This window comes from Lutra lutra, chromosome 13, assembly GCF_902655055.1.
Source record: "Lutra lutra chromosome 13, mLutLut1.2, whole genome shotgun sequence".
NCBI lineage: Eukaryota > Metazoa > Chordata > Mammalia > Carnivora > Mustelidae > Lutra > Lutra lutra.
The window spans coordinates 72,817,184-72,842,272 of record NC_062290.1 but is presented as its reverse complement, the minus strand read 5'-3'; the positions used below and the strand labels follow the sequence as shown (position 1 = coordinate 72,842,272).

At 44.9% G+C, this 25,089-nt stretch overlaps 1 protein-coding gene across 3 annotated transcripts in view; it reads right to left on the bottom strand.

Moving 5' to 3' along the window:
* Positions 1-1,420: 1,420 nt before the first annotated feature.
* The window catches only part of PALM2AKAP2 (PALM2 and AKAP2 fusion), a 503,483-nt gene continuing 479,814 nt past the window's right edge, over positions 1,421-25,089 (bottom strand). For all 3 annotated transcript variants that reach the window (XM_047700792.1, XM_047700794.1, XM_047700795.1), the window contains 3 exons: positions 14,989-15,167; positions 9,852-9,890; positions 1,421-5,407 (listed from right to left, as the gene is read on the bottom strand). In XM_047700792.1, the coding sequence (XP_047556748.1) occupies positions 5,309-5,407; positions 9,852-9,890; positions 14,989-15,167 (317 nt within the window). In that variant the 3' untranslated portion in view covers positions 1,421-5,308. The remainder of the gene's footprint in view (positions 5,408-9,851; positions 9,891-14,988; positions 15,168-25,089) is intronic.

The following is a 25,089-nucleotide window of genomic DNA, read 5'->3' as shown; positions in this document are numbered from 1 at the left end:
ATAATTCTCCCATCAAGTTTAACAGACACTGAGAATACTAAATACTAGATCATGGCAGAATTTTTTAAAAAAAATCTTTATTACGCATTCTTCTTTCTCTGAAAGAAAACATCTGAATGCTTGGGCAACATTTTGAAATTGCTAGTGTGCCATCTCCGGGGATTTTTGGAGGCCCCATTCTTTGCCTTTCTGTCTTCTTAGACCTTTCAAACCTTTTAAAGTCTCCCTTTGAATTCCCTATTTGTTCTCTGTGTTCCCAGGAGCCTAGTTTTAAACTTTGTGGGGGTTCTCTGCAGGGAGGGACATAACCACCACACTTTCTTGTGACGCAGGCATCCCATAATGAAAATGAGCAATGCTCAGAGGTAATTTCGTGGCCTCATGTGTCCCCCAGTGATTGTCTTTTTGACAGCCGATAAGCACAGGGAAGATCAAAGTGGCGTAGGGACGGGAGGTCTTGGTCAGAAAGCAAAAAGCCTGCACGCCCGCCATCTACCCATTAGTGGTTTTAATGCCTCCCATTGGTTTTGGTAAGAGCCTCCTCAGTGAGACTCCTCCTTCCTTCTACCTGGACTATGCTAGACTTCGCCTCCCATTCTGAGTGTACCTGTCCTGTGTACCTTGACACCCCTGGTTTTCCCAGCACTCTCAGATATTAGTGGTGACAGAGGCAAAGAGGACCAAGACACTGAATCCAGAGCTGATCACAATTTCGCTGTCTCAGAAGGTTGGAAGAAGTCATATACACCGGGAGAGATGGAGGAAGAGACTCCAAGGAGGGGGTGGGGTGGTGCGGGGCGCAGGAGAGAGGGGGAGGAGCAGGAGACACAAGGTCCGGGCGTGAGTCATTGTGAGGGGCTGGATAGTGAACTGAGCAGCTGGCCGCTCGGGGAGCAGTGGGGGATGGGAGGACAGGAGGAAATTTGGAGAGGAAGCTTTCTGATGAACCTGCGATCATCGTACGCTCTTCAAAGTGTGAAATTCTCCGCTCTTCGGAGGGGAGCCCAATACAGGTGCTGGAAATGTAATAAGAAAAATTAGAGCCTGAGAGCCAGCTGTGAAGCTTGAGTTTTACCATTTGTCCTGCTGTTTGCCCAGCCATCCCTTTGACCTTGTGCGTCTACATACCTGATCCGGAGGCCCTGTACATTCCTAGGGTCCCAAGAGGTTTCGAGGTTCTAGCTGGGGCAGCCAGAGACAGCATCACAAAAAGGGGACTGGGACAGCCTGTTACAGGGATGGCCCACCAGCTAGTACTGCTTTTTCGGTTCCAAATGTGCAAGACGCGGGTGCTGCTGCACAGAAGTCAAGGCCAAGGGTGCACGGGCGTGTCACCGCGTGGCAGATCTGGCCTCCGACCTCCCCCCCACCCCCAGTCAAACAAGCAGCCGTGGGTTATAAAAACACAGCACACACTGGGTTTTAATGAGAAAATAATTGTATACTTGCATTGAATGCCTCACAATCACTATAAAACCGAAGCAGGATAATAACATTTAAGTGGTTAACATACACAGGAGAGCCAGATACAGAGTATAATTTTCAAACACAGTATTGCTGCTTTCCCCACTCTCCTCCTCCAAAAAAAAAAAAAAAAGTCATTTGGGTCCAGGGCAACACAAAATGAATATTGGCAGCTCACTCACTGAATGCTTAAAATTCAGGAAATTGGTTCTGTCACTTAAACTGGATATAGTCACCATCTCTAAACACTTAGGCTATTTTTTTTTTCAATACATAGTTTAATTACATCCATTCTTTAGTTGGAAAAATGTTTAATTGTCTTCAGAGACAAGAGTCGACACTGTTTTAGTGTTTCTTGTTACGCTTTATGTGTGCGTGTGTGTGTATTGTGTGTATATGTGGACACTGATCTATATACTGCTTATATGTCATCGTCGAGAGGAGGCAGCATGCAGAGGTGTGAAGAGGCAAGGAAACTGCATTGTGTCAACCAAGTGGAACACAGCCCCGCCTCCTACCACTGACAGACCCTGTTTCCATAATTTCTGGATGAGAAAGCCAAGGCGTGTCAGTAGTTAATCAGCCCCCGAGGAAAGTGAACATCTATAAACACTGTGGAAAGGAACACTTTCAGGAAAGCTTTTAACATCTACAGAATCTAAACATTTGTTATAGTTGAGATTAACAAGCTTGCGTGCTATTTGGGGGCAGGGACGAGCATCAGAGGCTGATTTTCGGGACAAGCCTCTTCTTCTTGATGGATTACGCAGGAATGACTCTCCTCCAGGGGTCTGCTGCATCTTCAGAAGGTTAAAGGGGTTCATTAGGGATCCCAGAGCCTAGCATGGTGCGATGTACAAAGCCCCGTATTTTCTGAAGGAGTAAAAAACTCAAGAGCTCAGAGAAAATCTGGCTCTTCCAAGGGAACTGTAATTTACATTTTCATAGGATCGGGAGTGAGTGGAGCAAGGAAATGGCCATCTGTCATCAGAAGGCAGCAGAGGGAACAAGCGAAGGCTGGAGATGTAGGGGCCATAGGTAAGCAGCTTTGTGACTACAGGAGGGTCACGGAAACTCTGCATTTGTTGCCTTATCGACGCACGGAGCACGCATCAAGGGACTCGGCTCTTAGAACTCTGCACAACGTGATTCATGCTTCTGGTTCAATCAGCTGGAGTCAGCGGCCGACTGGCCTGCCTCTAGAGCAATTCCATTAATTGTGTGACCTCCTAAGCTTTCAATCCGAAGCAAATTCTCTTTTTCACATGTAGGTTTTAAAGTGGGTGGGTACACGGCTTCCATCAAAACCGAACAAAAACCTGCAGGTCGGTCCTGAGGGCTGTTTCATCTTGTGAAAGACGGTGTTTGTCCTCTATCAGGTCTGTATCACTACCAGAGGCAGAGGCAGTCCAGAAAACATGAAGCATGTTCCGTTTTTGGTGCCCCGCCTAGAACCACTTCACTCACCAGCAGTCCTAGCTACCACTGTGCCCCCGGGGCCCCAAGAAGGTCTTGTCCCAGCTGTTTTCAGTCCTGTGCCTACTGTGGGAAGGCTGGAAATCCTCAGGCAAAGCAGCCTTCCTGGGTTCTCCCCATTTCACCCGTCAGGACTCCCCACCTAACACAGACCTCATTTTCCTGGGCCCGTCTGTCTCCATGCCAGGCTCCCCAACTTGAAAAAGAATTCCTTGCCGTAGGGATCTTTGCTGTGTTCCCGGCGGCTAGCACGTTTGGCTGAGTATACCTTCAGAATATTCAGGACAATAAACCATATAAAGATGGTGCCCACCACCCATCTCTAGAGTTCGGCTTCAAATGGCAGGTTCCCTTGGCAGTTTGAAAGGATCCTTGTGAGGTATCAGACAGGTGCATTTTTACTTAATGCCCACTGCTGGTCTGCGAATAAACCTTCCCCCCTAAAGTCAACACTAGTCTATTAAGAGAAGCAAAGATAACGTGCCTAACATCTACATACACACTGTTGTGGCATCGCTACCTATCAGAGTAACATAGCAGAGTTTATGACATAACAATATAAAAACAAAAAAGAATTTTAGTGAGGTCTGGCTTAATTATTGCTTTTTAAAAAACCACAGTTTTGAAAGAAATAGGAAGAGAAAAAAAAAAAAAAAAAAAAGGCTGGTCCGTTTTTTTTTTTTCTCATGGCCAGAATTAAAAATGTTTCTCATCCAGAAATTCAGGGCACCCAATTATGGAATACCCTTTTCATATTGCTTTAAATGACAGAGAGCAAAGCTGGCGTCCTCCACAGTGTACTAAGCTATGAATACAAAGCATGAGAATAAATACGGTACTTTTCTCAATGTCAAATTACAAAACCGCTCCAAACTTTTCAATTGCGACTCATGCAAATACCAAGTTAGGTCAATTTAATATTACAAATACTGTATCAGGTCGGTGCCTCTATATCCCTTTTCATAAAAAAGAAATTCTCACTCACTCCCGACACTGGCAAACAGCTTTGGAGGAAATAACTGTACACCCTTGTCCCATGATCATTCTGGAATTTTCATCCTTGTACACACACTTTACCCAAACACACAAAGGCACACACACACTCACACACACACATACACATACATGTACACACACAACCATCTTTAGGAATTGTAGCTGATTCCAAGCCTGAACTTAAATTTCTATTCTATATTTTTCTCTTTATCGTCCTGAAAAACGCTGGTTGCTCAGCAAAAATAGTATCTCTTACTTCCGTATTTTCCCACTTCCTCCCTCCCTGTTTTTCTGTCTACCTTCATGACCTTTTCTTTAATGTTTCCTTTCTGACTGATCCAAAATAATCTATCATTCTTCCTCCCAAGGTCCAGTTTATAATATAAAATATAGCTATAAACACCTTTTTATTTCCTGTCCTCTGCTTCAGGCAGAGTTTGCCCTTTTTCAATTATTGCCACTCCAAAAATATCCCTACTGTCTTGAGCCAACCTGTTGAATGTGTACAGGTTTCATACATGGATACACTCCCCCCATCCCATCATAAAAATAGTTGTTGCCCACTAAATAGAGCTTTCGTGTGAAGAGAAACATAATTGTGAAAATGTGTTCTCATGAACTGCAAATTAGTCAATACTCAAACCAGACGAGATCCTAAAGCTAAAACAATCCATTTGGTTTGGCTTTCTCCTTCCTTCTTGACCCCTTCATGTAGAATAGATTGTGTTTGCAACATGAAGAAACACGGTCTCCAAAAGGTGGATTTTAGGTATTGCCATCATTGATTGCTCCCAATTAAAAACAACTAAATGGAAGAGACATGGAATCATAATTGTCTCTTCCGGGCAGATAGAGAGAAAATTGCATTTCGTTTTATGGCTGCTGGAGTAAACGGAGTTATCCCAACACCTGGGATGCCATGAGTGAAGGTGGGAAGCCGGTGTAGGAAGTACCCCAGGCCCCGTGGCTTGCACCAGCGTGGGCTCTACTGCTCTATGTGGCCCTGTTACCAATGTTTGTCCTCATCACCCAGAGAGGCTGGTCTTAGTTCTGCCTGTGGCAGCCACGTTGACTCGTTACTGCTTTGTCCTTTTGAGTCGAAGGACTGGTCCAAACCCAGGTGATTGAGTCTCAAAAAAAAAAAAAATCAAAAATCCTTTCTCTTTTGACTCCTGGGTGTTTCTAGGGTTTGATGGGTGGGCTTCTTTTCACTTGATTTTTCATCATTGGTCATTGCAGCTTCTGGTCTACATAAGGATTGTGGAGTTTGTTCGCACTTTAATAAATATTCCATTAAAATGCTTTGATGTGTGGATTTCTTGGTTTCTTGGGAACCCAAGCACCAAAGAAGCTTCCTGGGTGAAAGAATTTGTTATTCATTGTCCTCTTCCTCCTGGTTGGCATAAATCCCTGCCTCCCAGCGCAAGGCCAGGGCGCTCTTTCTTCGATTAACCCGTGTGGCCTCAAGGACCTGAAGAGAGAAGGAAAAAAAAAATGAATCAGAGATCATGGATGTTCACTATGTACGCAAACCAGCTTCTCCGTTTCTTTTGTCCTTTCCCTCTCAACGGCATCCAAGAAAGGGAAAGTAATAGTGTCTGGTATGGCCAGGAAGTGGAAGAGACATGGGAAATGAAGTAGGATGGGATGTGCTGGATATGCATTCATTTCATTGCCAGATTTCATTTGCTATTTGACCCATAGTTTTCAATATCAAAAGATTTAATTTCCCTGAAATGTTTTGCAAGTCCATCTTTTTCTTCCAAATTTTTATTCTAGTGGGTGAACAAAGAGTGTCGTATTGGTTTCAAGAGCAGAATTTAGTGATTCAATACTTACATATAATGCCCAGAGCTCATCACAAGTCTGGACATGTTTTTGAACTAGACTTGACTCTGCGTTGTGTTTCAATAACACAGTGGTTCTCTACATGTTATCCGATCAGTGCTGTCTGATGGAAATGTTCTGGATCTGTGTCATCAACATGGCAACCACTGAGCTACATGACTGTGGAGCACTTGGAATAAGACCAGTGTGGCTGCGAAACTAAAAATTTAATTTTAATTAATTTTAATATCCTCACGGACCTTGTGACTACCATATTGGACAGCACAGGTTATCAGTTGTCTCAGTCTCTTTGTAAACAGCAAACCAGAAAATAATCCCAAACAGCTGGGCCAGTGTGAATTCCATCCGTCAAACTTTGTGGACATACATAAGCTGCAATCATATTTATATCATGAAAGTCTATTTTGGTATAATTCAACTTCCAACAGAAACTAAGTGAAAAGAAAAAGAGCTTCCCAGGCCAATTAAAGCAACCTGAGCATAATGATGTGACATCAGGGCCCAGGTGCTAATCAATGAAATCCAAGGTCAGAAAATCAAGGACAGGTAGGCTCACCACCATCAGGGCAAGGCCTGCCTCCCTCCAGTTCACCAGAGTACTCTGTGGACTCCAGAGGGAAAACTTCATTCAGGCTGTTCCGGCTTTGGTTTGATCGAGAGGAGATCCCGGTGGATGACATTCAGGTGGCCAACATATGAGAAATGACTCAATTTCATCACTCGGCATGACAAGCAAGCCCATGCGTGCCAACCACTTAAATTACGGTGGCATTAGCTTAGAACATGCAGGTTCTGACATTAAAGTCTAGCAGAGCCAGCACTGTTTGATGATCCAAACTACAGTGAAGGCTTCGCTTATTCTAAGAACAATCATTTTGGCAAGGGACAGAAAGGCTGGCAACTCTGGAGAAGCAGGGAGATGCGGGCTGCAGGCGGTCTTGGGTACTAGCAAGTTCTAGGGAGATTCACGACTTGGGGGTCCATCTCAACCTGCTTCTTTGGACCTCTGACAAATGGATGGACTTCCCAGACCTTCCATGTGCTTTCCTCTGGGAAGCCTTCCCCAGGCTCCGCAGTGGGGACAGCTGGACCTACCATGTAGGAGGCACTCAGCCCTGTCTCCTAAATGAATGTTCATCGTTAAGCAATAAGCCATGTTGCAGGGTCTTATGTGTCAGCATACTATGGTCACTTATTCAATATCTAAGAATAAGAGACTGGTAGGGGCAAAGAAGTGTAGTTTAGTAGAGGATTCATCTAGAAGGTCAGTGCATGGTAACGCGGTACTGAGAGAGGGTACTAGCCTGGATCAGGAAGTCCTCACTTTCTTTCCAGTTCCGTCTGGAACACGGTACTGTTCATGGCATCTCGTGTCTCAAGTTTCTTCATCTGCAAGATGGAGACAGCACCTGCCCTGGGTCACAGGCATTCTCTGGAGACAGTGCTGACTCTGAAGTCCAGGCATGTCTAGATTTAAATCCTAATGACTGTGTGACCTTAGAAAAGTCACTTATCCCTGGGCCTCAGTTCTCTTAGGTGTGAAATGGGAATCCTAAAAGCTATAGTACAGAGCTGGCCGAAGGAATAAATGATACAATGTACATATAGCCTAGTTCCCTGTGCTCTACAACTAGCGAACTGTAACGATTTCCATCATTATTGGAAGGGGTTTGTAAATGATGAAGTGTTCAGATGTAAGGCATTTTTATAAGGAGCACTACACCATTTACTGTCTCCAGGTAATCCAAGGCTTCTGGTGAGGACTGTCTCAGGGCTGAAGGCATCCCACAATGGCCTTTTGAAGATTTAAAGGCCAAGCTCCTGGAGAAGGTATCTAAATGAGCATTTATTCCATAATTAATTCAGAAGACAGTAATGTCGTATGTGCCTATGTGGGTATGGAGCTGATGCCCTAGGCCGCCGTGCCACACTGCGGCTCAGTGCCTGTAAGGAGTCTGTCGAAAGAAGCAACAGAAAAAACAATAATACTCCACAGGGATGGAGAGGGGAAAACGTTAAAAAATTTGAAAATAATAATAAAAAGTCTGATTTAAGGGTTTATCATTTTCACAAATTTAGATTTAGGTTTGGTGAGAGGGAGAAAAATCAACTCTCTTTGAACAACCCCCCCTAATATTAATTTTCTGTCTCTTGTGCTTGAGGAATTCAAGCAAATCACTTGTTTCTCATAGAAATCAACAGACGATTGTACTTGGGGGATGGGGAACAAAAGGCAGAGGGGTTAAGGAATGTCAGTGACTCCATTCACGTTAATATTCTGTCTTCCTAAGTCCTCTTCATTTGAAGATAGACTGGGCCCAGTGTTATCTTCCTTGGACATACTTGACCAGATTTTCGTTATTCTTAATTATGTTAACTCAAAGGGGATGGGGCCTAGGGCCTCTTTCTTCCACTGCCATTACCGAGATGAGAACCACAATTAGTCGCTGAGGTGGGTACATGGGATGATACAACTTTTATATTTCATTTTTCATTTTATATCTTATGAAAGAATACTCTTATCTTTCGAACAAAGATTACTGACAATCATCAGCTCCCATCTCTGGTAGTAATTATTTTGTGAGATAGGGAGATTTTAAAATATATTGTGGTATAACTAAACACAACCATCCTGAAGAATAACATGCAGTATGTAATGAGCGGGAAGGGAGGATGGGAAAAAAGCCTTCTGAGCAGTACTTCCCTCCTAGAAGAGAGAAATTCTTCCAGAGCTTACACAAAGAGATAACATGTAACATTCACTGAAACATTGTTTGTAATTGCAAAAAAATAAGGAAACAGAGAGAGAGGAACAACCAACATCATCAACAGACGGATGAATAAACAGGGATATATTCATTCGGTGGGGAACGATACAGCAGTCACAATGAATGAGCCAGAGCCCTCAGTAACCCCATGTTCGCATCTAAAAACAATGTAGACAGAATAAAGGAGCAGAGGATGTAACAATGTGATAGGTTTCTGGAAAGTTTTAAGGCATGCAAAAAACAAGATGTCACCCATGTAGACAAACATATGAAATATAACTATAAAAACATGCACAGAAATGTTTAACAGTAAACTGAAGAAACGTCACCTCTCCGGAGAGAGAGAAGTGGGGGCTGGGGAGAAGTAACAAGGGAGCTCGAATGGTATTTGCAAAATTAATAGTATTGGTATTAATTATTAATACCTATTATTAATATTAATAATTTAAAATATTAAGCAAATATTATGAAATGATAAGCTTGGTCAAGCCTGGATGGATGGGCTTTATTGTTTTATTATCTCTTATCACTGGAACATTTGAATGCCAACTCCATGACGTTGGGGACTTGGTTTTGTCGAAGGCTCTATTTCTGGAACCTCAAAGAGGGCCTAGGGTATCCTAGGTCCTCAATAAATTGTTAACTGAGAGAATGAATGAATGATTCTTCCTACAGTTCTGTATACTTGCAATAAGTGTTTTATAAATAATAAAATTCTAAAGAAAAAATACAAAAACGTGGTTTTGTAGCAAAAAAAGAGGAAAAATATTTAAAAATTAGAGGAAAATGAAAAATACTGTGATTTTTCATAGCACAGATATTTATGAATTCTGTGAAAAAGGAAACTATAGAAGAAGGGAGGAGACTTGGAAATTCAATGCTCAAGGAGCTTCCAAAAAAACCCAACCAACCAAACAAAGGACTGGATCAACAGCTCAGTCCTCGTGAGCTGCACTGTCTTCTAACCACACCAGAGTATCTTTGCTATCAGTGCCTGAAGAAACTAACATCTGTGCCTTTGCATGCAGACCCCTTCCGGATCCATGAGCAGGGCAAGGTCTTCTCCAGTCCCACCACACAGCACAGCAAAGCACAGTAGCAAGGAGCCCTTTTGCATTTACCCCAATATTTCCAGGCAGTCCCCAGAGTCCCCAGTTCCAAAAAGGCTGGAAGAAAGAAACATGGAGACGAGCTGCTTCCTTGCCCGTCTCCTTGAACACATCAGGAAATGGCAAACCACAAGAGCATGCACCTGGGGCAGGCATGCAGGAACACCAAGGCAAACAAGTGGAAAAGTACCTCGGAAGTCACCTTGCAAGACAGTAACTTAGAGGTGTACTGGCAGAGAGGGAAAAGAGCAGGGTTAGTACACAGCAGAGACACACTCGCACAACACCCTCCCCCAGCTGGAAACTGGCGCCACGCTGGGGGTGGGCAGGTGGGGACGGAACATCGGGAGGCCATCACACACACATGCCACACTCGCTTCATCTGATATTAGTTTAGTTAAAACTCTATCTTGGGGAGCACACAGATACCCTGCTATTCACTAATAAAAATATCAGATAAGCCATACTTTGTTAATTCAAGATTTGCTGCTTCCATTTTTCTGTGCTTTGAATTAACAATAGTCCTCCCCTCCCCTGTGTGCGGATGGCTGCCCACCAACGAGGTCTTCGATGGCTATAGTGGATTTGCTAGACTCTATAGCCAACCAGCCTCTTCTCTTCCTGTAGTTCCTTTGAGCCCCACAGCAGTCTTGTAGCGCAATGTCCCCCGAAGAGAAGACCCAAAGCACAGGAAGGACTTGATCTGGATGCAAGGTTTGTGGGGGCAGATTCTGTGAGCCGAACTGTGGATGGCACCGCCTAGGGAGGGCACACAGCCATCCCTGTCACTATTTTGGGGGCCTGGATGAGTTCCTGACAGTCGGGTGATCATGCAGAAACTAAAAAGACCCTTTAGTTCCTGTGGGAAACTCAAAGTCTCTGCAAGAAAATCTCCGAACAAAATGGGCCAGCTAAGGGAAAGGACATAAAAGAATGGACTTTGGGCAGCCCCCTCCGGAATTATGGTAACGGTAATGACCTTGTGTTTACACAACTTAGGAACTAGAGGCATTTCTCAGTCTTGGCTGCTGGCATCCATGGACTGGTTAGGTGGGGTCCTATGTCTGTGGTCATTACCGGCTTCTAATGCATAGCGCTAAAAATTACAGTTCTGTAATGGTCAAGGCTGATGACCCGGGTCTGATGAATTCTTTTTGTACCCCCACAGGGCATGAGCAGCTAGGAGAAATCTAGGCAGCACGAAACATCCTTGATTGTGGCTAAGCTTCCCATGGAGCCTGTGGTGTGGGGCACAGGACAGGCCTCCCTCGTCCACTCCCTGAGAGTAAGTATGGCCACAGGGTGTCTTGGTTTGAGGGGGAATGTGTGTGAGGAATTCTTAGAAAAGCACGCTAGCCCCCAGCTTTGACTTAACCCAGAAGAACAGGTGAGGCCTTCTCTTATTCCAAAACAGGCAGGGACGACTGAAAGATGCCTCAGTAACTATTTTGGGGGCAAGAGAGAGTAGAAACCCCTCCAAAAGTAGACCCTATGCTAGAAGCGGGGTTGGGGCTGAATGCCTACAGGAGACTTTAATTTGGGTGCAGGTCAGCATCTCTGCAGTGAGAAAGGGAAGGCAAATCCACCAACTTGTTCAAGAGCATCACTGACTCAAGAACCCGTTCCCTTCTGAGGCTTAGGGAACAAGTGGCTAGAAAAACACTTTTGCCTAAATATCGTTCCTTTGCAAGGCACCAGGGAACCTTCTAGGAAACTATGATTCACCAGCCCATCGTGTGTTACAGGATGGACCAGAGATGGCCATCAGGCCCAGATAAGAGGACACTTTCACAAAGAAAACGCTTCCAGATAAGAGCAACCCATAATCAGAACAGGACCGTTGCCATCTGGGTGTGTGGTGCACACGAGGCGCAGAAGAACCAGGCTGAGCGGGTGGACAGGGTTGCAGCTTGGTCCACTCACTGCCCTCCCAGTGAGGCAGGGGTGCGTCCTGGAACATGAAAAAAGGTGCTTTTTTCTAATTCGTACAAAGGCCCTGTGGAACAGGCTGGTAAACAGCCAGGGTAAGGGGCTAAGGGTGGAGAAAGCAACATCCCTACCCCCAAATTAACAGAGGGGTCCCTTAGTCAGTGGGGCCTGGCCAAAGCCTTGAGCAGGGAGGCACTCCTTGGTGACCATATCACACAGAGCAAGGAAACCAACAGGTGGCACCTGCCCAAGGTCAGAGCTGGTAACAAGGGCGGCCATGTGGGGATCACGTCTCAAGAAAAGGGAACTTTTTCCAGTTCCTTGTTAATGACTTTTTCACCAACTGTGTAAGGAGCAGACATCCACAGGTGACGTAAGATCCCCGATGCAGTGCCTTGTGGGTAGATATCCCAAAAGAGAGCTGGGATTGAACTTCCCATCTTCTGTTGTTTTCTGAGCATTCACCTTGTTTCCAGCAGAAGAGGGCCAGCTCAGGGACATGAGAAAGGCCACCAAATACTGCAGCTTCCCCCACACCACCCCCTGGCAGGGGATCCAGGAGCCAGCAGCCTCCTTCCGGTCTGGCATACAATTTTTTTAAAAGTGGGAAAATTTAAGCTGGAAATGAGCCAGGGACAGGACTCCAGAGACCACCGCTGCTCCAGGGTGGGGACAAAACTCATCTGTCTGGAATGGTAAGGATGTTTTTCTTGGGGGTTGGCAAAAACCACTCATGAAAACTCTAGGCATAGCTTCCTTTGGTTCCTCTGTCTTCTCTTTCTTCTGTCCTTCATGCTCCATAGGACCATGGGTCTACCATATCACGACACATACAGGCCAACTGCCCCATTTTGTTTTTAGGTCTTCCTTCTCCTCAGCAAGCGAGTAAGAATTCTTTTCATTCCAGTCAGAAAGAACTCGCTGCTTCCCCTGAGCAAACACAAAGTTTGGTCCTGAGTGTGTGTGAGGGACTCATAGTGCTGTCAAGTGACCTACTGGAAAGCATATTGGCAGGTGGATGTGTCAGGTGACACTGGCCTCAGGTGAACCAGGTAAGACTTCTAGAGGGGGGAGGAGCTAAGGAGTCAGGTTTCACCCTCAGAATAGTGTATGGGAACAGCACTGGGAAAACAGAACTACCAGCTTCTGGGGCAGGGAAGCCACTACATAAGTATCAAGCAATCCATTGGCTCCCTGTGATTATCCTTCCAGTAGAAGAGATGATTAAAGAAGGGGCCAGAAACAGCTAAGGAAGACAAATGAAGTTTGTTCATTCCTACAGGGAAACTTTGACACGTTCCCCAGCGACTGATGACGAGACAGTAGAAAGGATCCCCGGGGTGAAAAGGTCTAAGGGGTGAACGAACAGGTGGCATGAAAATCAAGTCTGGCTGATGGTCACTGACATGCTTTAGAAGCGATCTGAGTAGGCTTTTGAGTTCTGGGTACAGAGGATATAGCGAACTGGATAGATTTCGCTCTGTTCCTAAGTTTCCCACAACAGCAAACTCAGTTCTCTTGTAATCTCAAGAACAGTGTAAAACACCCGGCTCTGAATCCAAGATCTGGGGATATTAATAGCCTGACTAGTTAATGGGTTTCTTCCTTATGCAAAATGCTTCTTTACTTGAGAAAAACTGAGATGGGAGCCTGCCCCTTGGTTGAGTTAAGGCGTGTACTGAGACGTTGATTCCAGGTAGCGTCCTGCAGGCGAAGGGGAAAGCCGGTCTGGTGGCTCCAGAGTTTGCACGAAGGCAGCTTCCAGCTCTGTCTGCAGAGTGAGCGGCCGCGGGCCCTTCACTCCTGTGGGTAGTGTGTGCCTCTAACGGGCACACAAAAAGCACACACCAGAGATACGCGGCCAGTGCTTAGAAAACACTTGCACGGGGCACACGTAGAGTGCTTCCCTTCGTTCCTCCCCTTCCATGCCAGGATGCAGGGGCCCCTCAGCTAACCGCCACCACGGCCGCTGATACACAGTGAGGACTCCCTGGGAGGAAGCAAGCATGCACCTCAAAAGCACAGGACCCAGAAAATACCTACAGGGAGACTCCGTGTTCTCAGTGGGGTTGTAAGGAAGTGCTGGCCAAGGTGACTTCACGGGCAGAAGTCCCATGTGCTGGGGGAAGGAGCCCCAGCAGGAGTGTCTGCAGCAGCTCCCGAGGGCCGGGCCCCATCCACCGTGTGGTAGGAGGAATGGCCCCGAAATGCGCCGGCTGAACAGAGCAGCTGAGGCAGCGTTCCAGGCAGCTTAGGTGTAAACCCAAGGGAGAGCCTGGGGAACGCAAGCGAGTCATTGGGCTGGTGTCCACGGAGGTGTCCACTTTCTTTATCACTAAATATTTTAAAAGCATCATTCAAGATCTAGCTTCGAGTGCAGAAACCTTTGAATTTAGCCAACCAGGGTAAGTACGGCAGTAAGTAGGCATGGGATTCCCACTGTGAGCCTGTAGGTGGAAGTTCAAGGTGACCCCATAATTTAGCATCCAAACTGGGGGGGAGGGGCCTGTTAAAAATTACACCAGGACCACAGGCATAAACCAGCACCCTCTGGGCAAACTGGGCAGTGTCTTCAATAGACCCAAGCTATTTGTGACCCAGGTGAAACTGCATGGGCATGGGGGATGACCACTTCGATAAATGGTACGAGACTGAGGCCAACCAGACTCCCAGGAGGTCTGCATGGGCCCCCGAGGCTGGTCCCCGGGCTCCTGGCTGGGGAGACTGTGTGAAACAATCCTTATGTCTCTGACTGGAGAAAGAAATGCCAGAGCAGATGATTTCCTTCATGGCTCATGTGACAGTCACGGGCAAAAAGATCTCGAGAACCGAGGGTAGCAGGGTAGCCCTGTGGTTTCGAACTGTCATTTTCAATGGCTCTTTCCTGCCAAACTGTACACACACACTTGGGAACAGCCCGAAACACATTTAGCCTCTGGCACACTGCGACACATTTATGGGGATTGCTGCGAGGAGACAGTAGAGGGACGGCCTCGTCACAGTTCTCTAGAGAAATAAAACGTCTATGGGGTGGGCCAGCCATGGTAGCAATCAGCTCCCCAGTACCCGGAGATGATTTTGGGGTGCTTGTGTCCTTCCTCCTGTGCTGTCCTCATGTGGTTTTTTTCTACACACCAGACATCCCCTGCTCTGGCCTCACCAGTGGGTTCCAGGAGCTACACTCAGCAGCTCCCTCTGTAATCCACGTTTTTGAGAAACAAGGCACAACACCCAAACCCAACTCCAGGCACATTAAACAGACACATCTGAGAACTGGCTTCAGAGCCAGGACGCTGGCCAGACCACGGCACACATACCCGCGCCTGGACTGGGATAACCACACGCCACGCGGGCATTCACCCTCAGAGAAGTGAAAGAGGAAAGGAGGAAACACTTACACTACTATCATCCATTCTCTCACGCCTTTTAGATTTGTGTGTCTCATAGTCTTCCATGAGGGTCTGCATCAGATTCTTGGGCCGCTGGGATCCGGCAGCCTCTTCAGGAGCTAAGTCAGGCTGCGCGCTGGGGCCTTCAGGTGAGGGGGATGGAAGAGGTTTGACTTTCTCTATTTTCCCTGAAACAACAGGAAGAGAACACCCTTTCTAAGCTCGTCTGCTCATGACTGCTTCCGGAAAGAAAACCTGTAAAAAGCAACCTCTGACAGAGAGCAGTACCAGAACGGTAGTTAAGTGTGGGTCGTTGTACTGCAGGGACTAAAGGTTAAAGATGATGTCACAAACCCATCCGACAAAGACCTCAAGGACACCAGCGCTGGAAAATCAGCCAGACCAAGGAGGCCTGCAGGCACTCTGGAAATCTATGTCAGTCAGACACTGGCTCTGATTGTTTTGGGAATATGTGCTCTATCACCGATTACAGAATTCGACCATCAGAGGTGGTGGTGCTGCCAAGCTTTTGAAACCCACATTTTACAGTTGAGGAAAACAGGCTCTGCAAAGGGGATGCCTTGCTGAGGTCCCAGGGAGCTGGCGATGGTTCCAGGTCTCTTGCTTTCCTCACCAGGTTCTTATATCAGAAGTCACAAGTGCAGTGGGCAGCAGACCTGCCCAGCCTTTCTGCATGGACAGCACAGGACTACAAAACATCTGATGAGAGCCAGGCTTGTTGTTCCCAGGTCACCCCAGTCTTACACTGGCCAGCTTCACTCTTGACCTTACCTGCCAGGGCCCTGAGAGCATACGGTTTGCAACTCCCAGACCTTAGGGTTGGAATACCAACGAAGGCAAGTTGGGTGTTGCAGAAAGGCATGCACCAGACTTGGAAAAGGTGAAATTTTAAGCTTCTGAAGTGCCCTATGAGAAATCTCAGGATAAGGACATCAGGTCAACTGTGATGCCATGGTGACTCCAGGCACTTTCATTAAGACTGTTTGTATCCTTCCCTCAGGAAATGCTTGGTCCTGACTCCTGGCCCATCACGGGGTGAGTCTCATTGCCAGAGCCCCAAATGCTCCTCTGAGAGGCATCTTCAGGTGCAACAGCCATGATTTTTCCAACTATGCCCATTACGGGAGACACAGATAGGGTGTGTGAACAAGGAATGTGGAAGGAACTCACAAATTACTAGGGCCATTTGAGTCTAAAAGTTTGGAAACCGCCAGGGGAGGAGACGGATCCTTTTGACCCCTTTCATTCCCAAGCGGAAGGTGGCTTATGTTTTTTCCTCTTCCTCCCTAGACTTCTAACTGGGCAACTACTGTAGCCACAGTCACAAGTGAAGCCTGGGGACCATGTCTCCATGTGGGCTGCTACAGCCCTTTTCCCAGCATAGCTCCTTTTGATGGGAGTGGGACACCCTCCCCACCCCCTAGAGTTCAGAAAACCCAGGTTTTAATTCTTGCACTTCCATTCACTAGCTCTGTGTTGACCGTAGACAACCATTTCTTGTTCTCCCTCTTATCTTGGGCTGATCACTTAAGATCTCCAAGCTTCAACTTTCCTAATTATAAAAAGAGAATTTGGAAGTGCCTGGGTGGCTCAGTTGGTTAAGCGACTAACTTTGGCTCAGGTCATGATCCCAGGGTCCTGGGATCGAGTCCCACTTCGGGCTCCCTGCTCAGCAGGGAGCCTGCTTCTCCCTCTCCTTCTGCCCCTCCCCCTCCTTCTCTGTCAAATAAATAAATACAATCTTTTTTTTAAAAAAGAGAGAATTTGGGAAGAAACTTCTTTGAGGTCCCTTCTAACTCAAACTCATTTTGCCGTTCTGTCAAATATTTCTGGCAAGAGGATCAACCTGTATTGATTAAAAGAAAAGACATATGGCCATTTTATTTGGCAAATTAGGTGTAAGGTGGTTTTAAATACACAGAGCACTCTATCTGCAGACCCACCATTCCATCGTAACTTAGCGAAGCTCATTGCCTTGACCTAAATTACTCAGGTCACTAATAAAAAGTCTTTTGATATTGACAGTAAGGCAATAAATATTTTGAAGTCCTCAAATTCACTAGCAATGGATTCTATTTTTTATTATGAAAACAGGGAATGCTATCATAATACCTACAGACCCATCAACTAGATTAAACTGTTAGCAACATTTTACCATGCCTTTTCCATCTATCTTCCTTCTCTTTTCGTACAGAAATATTTTAAAACAACCCTAGACCTTAGGTAGTATCACCCCTAAATGCTTAGTATGTGTCTCTAAGAATTCCCATTGACTTTTTAAGTGAAGCCTTAAGAAATTATACAGCATAGTGGTGGGCGTGCAGCTCTGGAGCTAGCCACTTGGGTTTGAATCCAATACTTATTAGCAGCCAAATCTTGGGCAACTTCCTGTTTCTCTATCTCAGTGTCCTCATCTATAAAATGGGTATGAGGCTAGAAGTACCTACCTCACACAGCTGATATAAGGACTAAGTTAATATTTATAAAGTTAGTATTTAAAACAGTGAGATTCCAATGATCTAGTGACTATCTATTTGTAATCTCAAAGAACAGTATGTCTACCGAATGAGAATGAGCAATTTCAAGGGCATATATATACTGCATAAGATTTTTGCAATTCTTCTAGAACTAGAAATAGACACCAAATATCATTTTCCAACTGACTTCATGGGTATCCAAATAATTTCCCAGCAGTCACCTCTCCAGTATTAACCTTCTAGAAAGCAGAGTCCATATTCACTGCTCTAAATTCACCCTTTCACACATACCACAGTAGGACCCCTGGATCATGGCACTTTGTTTATACTTCTGTGAAAGCCCCATCACATATTGACTTGTATCATACATGGTTGTTTAAGCTTCTCTTCTTAGTTAAGCTATAATGTCAACCCAGGATAGGGATGATTTCAACCATTATGAATCCCTTAACTCATCTGAATGTAAACTCCCTTAGAGCAGGACCTTGTGTGTCAAGGTCTTTGCTGGATCCTGGTATCTACTGGTATTTGGCTCAAAGCAGGTGCTCGTGTTTGTGGAATGAACCACTAAGTTACCTAAGTACATTACAACATTATGACATAAATGCAGCAGCCACCTGTTAAGTGCTTGTGAATTGGGATAAAATTCCCAGTAAAGAATCTGAGGAGAGTTTAAATGTTTTCACCAAAGCCATGAAACAAAGCCATCTTGGTCTACAGAAGCACAGATTCAATGGCTTTGTAGGAATAGCAAGCACATTTATGTGGCATTTTATTTATAAGCTTCATGTCATTTGATTCTTACAACAACCCTGGGATGTAGTCAGGGTCAATGCCATGACATCTGTGAATGGTTTAGACCACAGAGACTCAGAGGCTAATGCCAGCCCAAGTTAACATCAGCTAGAGTAACAATCAGAGTTGGGTCTGGTCTGGAATGCAAATTGTGTTGATTATGGCTAAATTAGATGATGGAATGTATGCTGAAAGAGAATCATAAAAAGGTTGTGAAGGGTTAATATAGAGAAATAGTCAAGTATTGGACATTAAAAGGCATTTTCCTGCTTATTCTTAATATTCCAGCAAAACCACCCATCCCTGCAGCACGTTTTACTGGTTCCAGCCACTAGAGGTCACCTAAGTAACAGGTTAGAAAGATGGCTGACAGGTCTGGAATGGCCACTTCCAAAGAGGTCCAGAGGTCTTTGAGAGAACAGATTTCTGATTAACCAACCCAATGTCAGAGCCTCAAGGGAAGCTGTCACGGGTTCCCCAGAGAAAGGAGACACAACAACCCATCCCATACCCTGACTTCTGGCCATCAATCTGATTGGGATCAGGGGAAGTCAGCTTGGCTGGACTTCTCTGCTAGGACCTGTGATCTCCAACCATCCTACCCTCCTTCCCCCACTGACCCAGTACAGTTCAAACTACGCACTGTGCGGTCTCAGCAATCACACAGATGGTCAAACAGCTGGAGGGGCATCTGCTCCATACCCAACCTCTTCCTCGGAGGGCCCAAGATTGTAGCCAACAGTCCTCTCGACGAGGATGCGTGAAGAAGTTTCTAATTCTCTTCCCCCAGCAGTGGACACTGCACACACCACCATTGGTGGGGTCTCGGGATCATCACATGGATGTGATGCAAAATGGTCTGTGCCACAGACCTGGGAAGTCCGTCTCACCTTTGCCCATGGCCCTGCAAGGCCCCTGGAAATTCCTTGGCCCAGAAGACGCAACCCATTACAATTCCAGAACAGTGATGGTTAACTTTGGTGCTCATCGGTGCATATCGCACACAGCACCTCCCAGTGCCAACATGTTCCATCCCCATTTGCTCCATCAAAACTTGCTCTCATGTGTTTATTCACTTAGTGAATGACCGACTAGTTGATGGTAGCTGAAAGGGGCCTCTGTTTTCAATGGCAGACGTCCTGCTGTCTAGCTCCTCATCTGGACTGCATACTCTACAAACTAGCTCTCTTGAAGGACACCCATCACTGTCCCTGTGAAACAGCATGAACAGAAAGCATCACGCAGATGTTGGGGCACACCTGTGTTGGTCTTGGCCAAAGGCTGGTCCCTGACATTTACAGAGCAGCGAGCAGGTGCAACATGAGTTCTACGGCATCTGACATAAGGAACCAACAGAATAAAACTAGGCAGGAATTCTCGGTGGAGGGTAGGAGACATTTTCAACTCCCCTTCATTTTTTATTTTGTTCAAACTATTCCATCTAGAGTAACTTTATTTACTTATTAGTTATTTTTTAGTGTATTTTTTAAAATTCCAATTTAGTGTACACACAGTGTTATATTCATTTCAGGTGTACAATATTGCGATTCAACAATTCTATACGTTACTCAGTGCTCATCATGATAAGTATACTCTTAATCCCCATCACCTGTTTCAAGCCCATTCCCCCCCCCCACCTCTCCTCTGGTGACCATCGGTTTGTTCTTTATATAGGTTAAGAGTCTCTTTGGTTCTTATTTTCTTTGTTCCTTTGTTTTGTTCCTTAAATTCCACATAGGAGTGAACTCACACAGCATTTGTCTTCCTCTGCCTGACTTATTTCACTTAGCATTATATCTTCTAGATCCATCCATGTTGTTGCAAATGTCAATATTTCACCTTTTTGATGGCTGAGTAATATTCCACCATAGATGCGTGTATATAACTGTGTATATATGTGTGTGTGTGTAATATATATATATACAATGTCTTCTTTATTAATCTATCAGTGGACACTTGGATTACTTACTTCCATAGTTTAGCTATTGTAAATAATGCTGCAATAAACATATTGTAAAAAATGCTGGAGGTGCCTGGGTGGCTCAGTGGGTTAAGCCTCTGCCTTTGGCTCAGGTAATGATCTCAGGGTCCTGGGATCAAGCCCTGTGTTGGGCTCTCTGCTCAGCAGGGAGCCTGCTTCTCCCTCTCCCTCCGCCTGCCTCTCTGCCTACTTGTGATTTCTCTCTGTGTCAAATAAATAAATAAAATCTTTAAAAAATGCTGTAAAAATGTTGCATATATCTTTTTGAATTGGGTTTTTATATTCTTTGGGTTAATACTCATCGAGAGTAATTTTAGACTTTATAAGCTCTTAAAGATGTTGAAGGTAAGCAACTTCACTTGGGTGGCATGATTCCAGAGGTCTTTCTAAAATTGTGTCCTGTTGGCTTAACTTTGCAAAAAGTCATACCAGCTGCTAACAAACAGTCATTGGTAAACACTTGGTTAAAGAAAGCTTTAAAAATAAAATGAGATGGATTTCTTTACCAGGGGACTTCTCCAAGGTTTTAGTGCAGCTGTGATCATGAATCACTAATTCAAGGATGGGTGTGTAGTATTTCTCAAATTAATTTAATGAGGGAACCTCATTTCATAAAATCCCTATTAATATCTCAAGGAAAACAGTTTGTGAAATAGTGTTCTCTGGTGTATGCCAGTTACCTTAATGGGCTCACACAAGTTCAGCTAATAATTAAGTAGAGGTACGAAGCTTATGTACAAGCATTTTTACCATCATATATAACGACACATGTGGAAACAACAAAGACATCTGGACGTAGGAGACTGGTTAAATTAGTTTTGACTTACTCAGATAATGAGGTAGTATTTAGTTATCACAAATCATGTTTTAGTCTCTCCCCAAATTCAGAGGAATAGTTAAGGTCATGGGAAAACACTAAAAATACTTAAAGGAAAAAAAAAAAACAGATTGCAAAAGCAGATATATATCAGGGCTTTAAGAGTACAGGGTCTAGAGACAACTGCCAGGGTTCAAATCCTGGTTTGCGACTTACCAGCCGTGTGAAAGAAAGCAAAAGTGCATGTGTGACATCTGGTAAAGCTGTTCTCTGAGTAAGATGAACAGTCCTGTGGTAGCAAAATGATAGCCTCCACAAAGAGGCCACATCCTAATCCCTAAGACCTGCCAAGATGTTGCCTTCATGGCAAAAGGACTTTGCAGGTGTGATGAAGGTAAGTGCTCTGAGTAGGGTAGACGATGCTGTATTACCTGGTTGGGCTTGATGTAACTACATGGGTCCTACCTACTAAGAAGGAAGTAGGAGGGTCAGAGAGAGAAAGAGAGACTTGAAGGCACTATGCTGCTGGTTGTGAAGATGGAGGAAGGGGCTATGAGCCAAGAAATGCAGGCAGCCTCTCGAAGTGGAAAAGGGAAAAGGGAAGGAGCCCAGAAGAGTCCCTAGAAGGATCACAGCCCTTTTAACACACTGGTTTTAGCCCCGACAAACACTGTCTCAGTCTGCTTGAGGAGCCATATCAAAGTACCATGAACGGCGTGGCTTACCCAATGGCAATTTATTTTATTTTATTTTTTTAAGATTATTTATTTATTTATTTGACAGAGAGAGATCACAAGTAGACGGAGAGGCAGGCAGAGAGAGAGAGAGAGGGAGGGAAGCAGGCTTCTTGCTGAGCAGAGAGCCCGATGTGGGACTCGATCCCAGGACCCTGAGATCATGACCTGAGCTGAAGGCAGCGGCTTAACCCACTGAGCCACCCAGGCGCCCCGGCAATTTATTTTTTCACAGTTCTAGAGGCTGGACGTCTAAAATCAGGGTGGCAGCATGGTTGGGTTCGGGTGAGAACTGTTCTCCTATTTTGCAGATGGCCACATCTCACTGTGTCCTCCCATGGCCGAGACAGAGAGAGAGCTGGCTCTCTGGTGTCTTCCTAGGAGGGCACTAATTCCATCCTGAGGGCCGCACCCTCCTGACTTCATCTAACATGAATTACCTCTCACAAAGTGCTCATCTCCACTGCGGGTTAGGGGTCAACCTATGAATTTTGGGGGGAACTCAATTCAATCCACAGCTGATACACTGTCAACTTCTGACCTCAGAACTGTAAGATAATAAATTTGTGTTGCTTAAAGCCCCTGCATTTGTGGTGATTTGTCTCAGCAGCGATAGGAAATTCATAAAAATATAAACCCAATATTATCTTCCATGTACGTATGTGCATGCAGAAAACTAGGCAGAAATCCTAACTAGGATGGATTATGAGCCAGTTTTTGTCTACAATAAGCATGAATTAATTTAAAAATATAAAAGAAAGCAGAAAAAAATTCCTTTAAATATTGTTAGCCATGCTGAGTAAAGTAGATAAAGCTGCCTGCTTTAACTACTTAAACTACTTAACTACTTAACTACTTTAACTTCATGCACGAGGCAATCCACACGCCTTTGCATCTCACTGATGAGCTGACGCTTCCCGGGAGCCTCAGATCAGCACAGCTCACATCTGTGACAGTGACCCTCACAGGCTGTAGGTCTGAGAGGTGGACTATAGGGCATCTCACTCCAAATTAGTAAATAAATTAGTAAATGTTGTGTCCCATCATGAGTGGAAAACTAAAAAACATGAATCTGTGAAATTTTTCCATTTCTGTTTTATAAAGAAACTATTATTATAGATAACTATTATTATAAATCATTAAGCCAGTTTCTGGTAGAGAGAGAGAAAGCCATGCCTTGGCTGCACTTCTGGATTTTCCAGGCAAGAAGGATTTCCCTTGGGCATTTGTGACAGGCTATGTTGCCCCGGGGGGGGGGGGGGGCGGCAGACAGAGGAACCAGGAACTGGAGCAAGGGCTGCATGTCCTCAGAACACACAGCTGTCACCACTGCTGACAGCCCAGACCCTCCTTCTGTAGGGACAAGGCTAACTTCTAACAGGCCAAGAATATGGGTTTCAAAAGTTTAGAAAATTATTTTGGCCAAACACTATGATTTGAGGGATTATTATATTCCATGTCTATGGTGTTGGAGTTCTTAAATCAAAGACCCTTTGTTTCTACATTTCTCAAAAGAAAAGAAAAAGCCATCACCCACTCTTACTTAAAAACCAAACCAAACTGAACAAAGACGCCCACCAGATGCCATGCCTTGGCCAGGCCTCCTTCAATGACCTCCTTTCTTCACGCAGCATGGGGATAAGATTGAAACATCTAAGACAGTCGACTCACAAGTCCCCAGAAAGAAATTAGCTCAGACTTGTATTTTCAATTTCACTTCCTCCCAGTAAAATGGAATATCCCGCCTGTCAGATCCAGGGCCCAGGTGCTGGTGGGGGCCAGCTGTGACCCACACACCAAGGACTGGTCCCTGGTCCTTTCATCTCTTTTTTTGAAGGCCCGCAGGGGTGGGAAAATGCAATGACATGAATCTTCACGTGGTCAGCCTAGCTCGGATGAGAAATACAGCCCTGCCGGGTGAAACAAGTCTGATAAATTAACAAGTATTATTCCTTAAAGGTCGGGGTGTTGGATGAGTTGTTGAATGATATTGGGTCATCCCCTATGAACAGGACTAGAAGGTGAAACCTCTAGAAGGAAAGAGCTCTGCTTCTCTAGGGGAAGCAGAGTGTACAACCAAAAAAGCAAAAAGTTTAGTTAAAATAGGAAGAATGAAAATCACGGCAAGTACCAATTCTCCCATCAAGACCTTTTCGTTAAACGCATTTCCACCAACATGGTGGGTCCGACTATGTGATGTGATGATTACCACCCCACCCCACCCCCAAAAAAAGAGGGAAAGAAAAAAGGAAACAATTTTATGGACTTGCAATCTGATTGTCCTCTAACACACTTTGTTTTTTGAAATCACAGCTAACTGTGGAAAACTAATTCCTGAACTGAGATTCTGTGAGACTTTCATTGTAATGAAGTAAACATGAAAATGCACCAGCTAGGAGTAGAAAGAGATTTTATAATGCACGTTTTGACTTTTATTTTAGGTTCACAGTAGCTACAGAAGAGCAACCTCGAAAGTAATTCTGTAAGGTTTTTGAGGTCTTTTCTCAAAACATAACCATAACTATAATAAGCACAAAACAGTTAATTCTTCTGGGGAGACTTCTGTGTCCTGGGCACAGTTCTAACCTATTGATGAGGTTGGTACTATCTTATTCCCATTTACTGGTGAGGAAACGGGAGTTTACAGAGGTGAAGTAAGTCGGTCACACAGTTAGCAAGCAGGGGAGTCAGGATTTGAACTGCAGACACAAGTCCAGAGCCGTGACGGTCACATGTAGGCACCTAATTTCCCTTAACTATAGTTTTTTTTTAATAGAAGGCACGAATTTATATTTGAGAACTAAAGACAGGCTGGAAATACCTGTGAGGTCAGACTCAGACAGGTTTTGGGAAACTTTTGAAGTTTATAGGGAAAAGCCATGAGAAATAAAATATCACAACATGAAATACAGGATGTACTCCTTGGTGCCTGAATGGCCATGTCTTACACACTCCCCACCACCGCCCCTAGTTAGCCCACCCCTGAAGTAGTAGCTTCAAAGATCAAATAGGTCTGAAATGCCAATCTCCTGAGGGAAGTAACAGCAGGTCACGATGGCTAGTAAGAGACGTAGTCATATCCTGACCAGACTCCAGCAATCACAGGGGACATCCTGCTCCCACGCCTGGCTTTGATTAGCTCATATTTCTTACCGGAGGTAGGGCAGGGATCTTATAAGAATTAGGTCCTTTGATTCATCTTTTCTTTCTCAGCTTAAGATGACATCTTTTTTGGCAGGCGATGGAGTTGGATTTTTCGGAAGCCGGTCCAACTTGGAACATGGA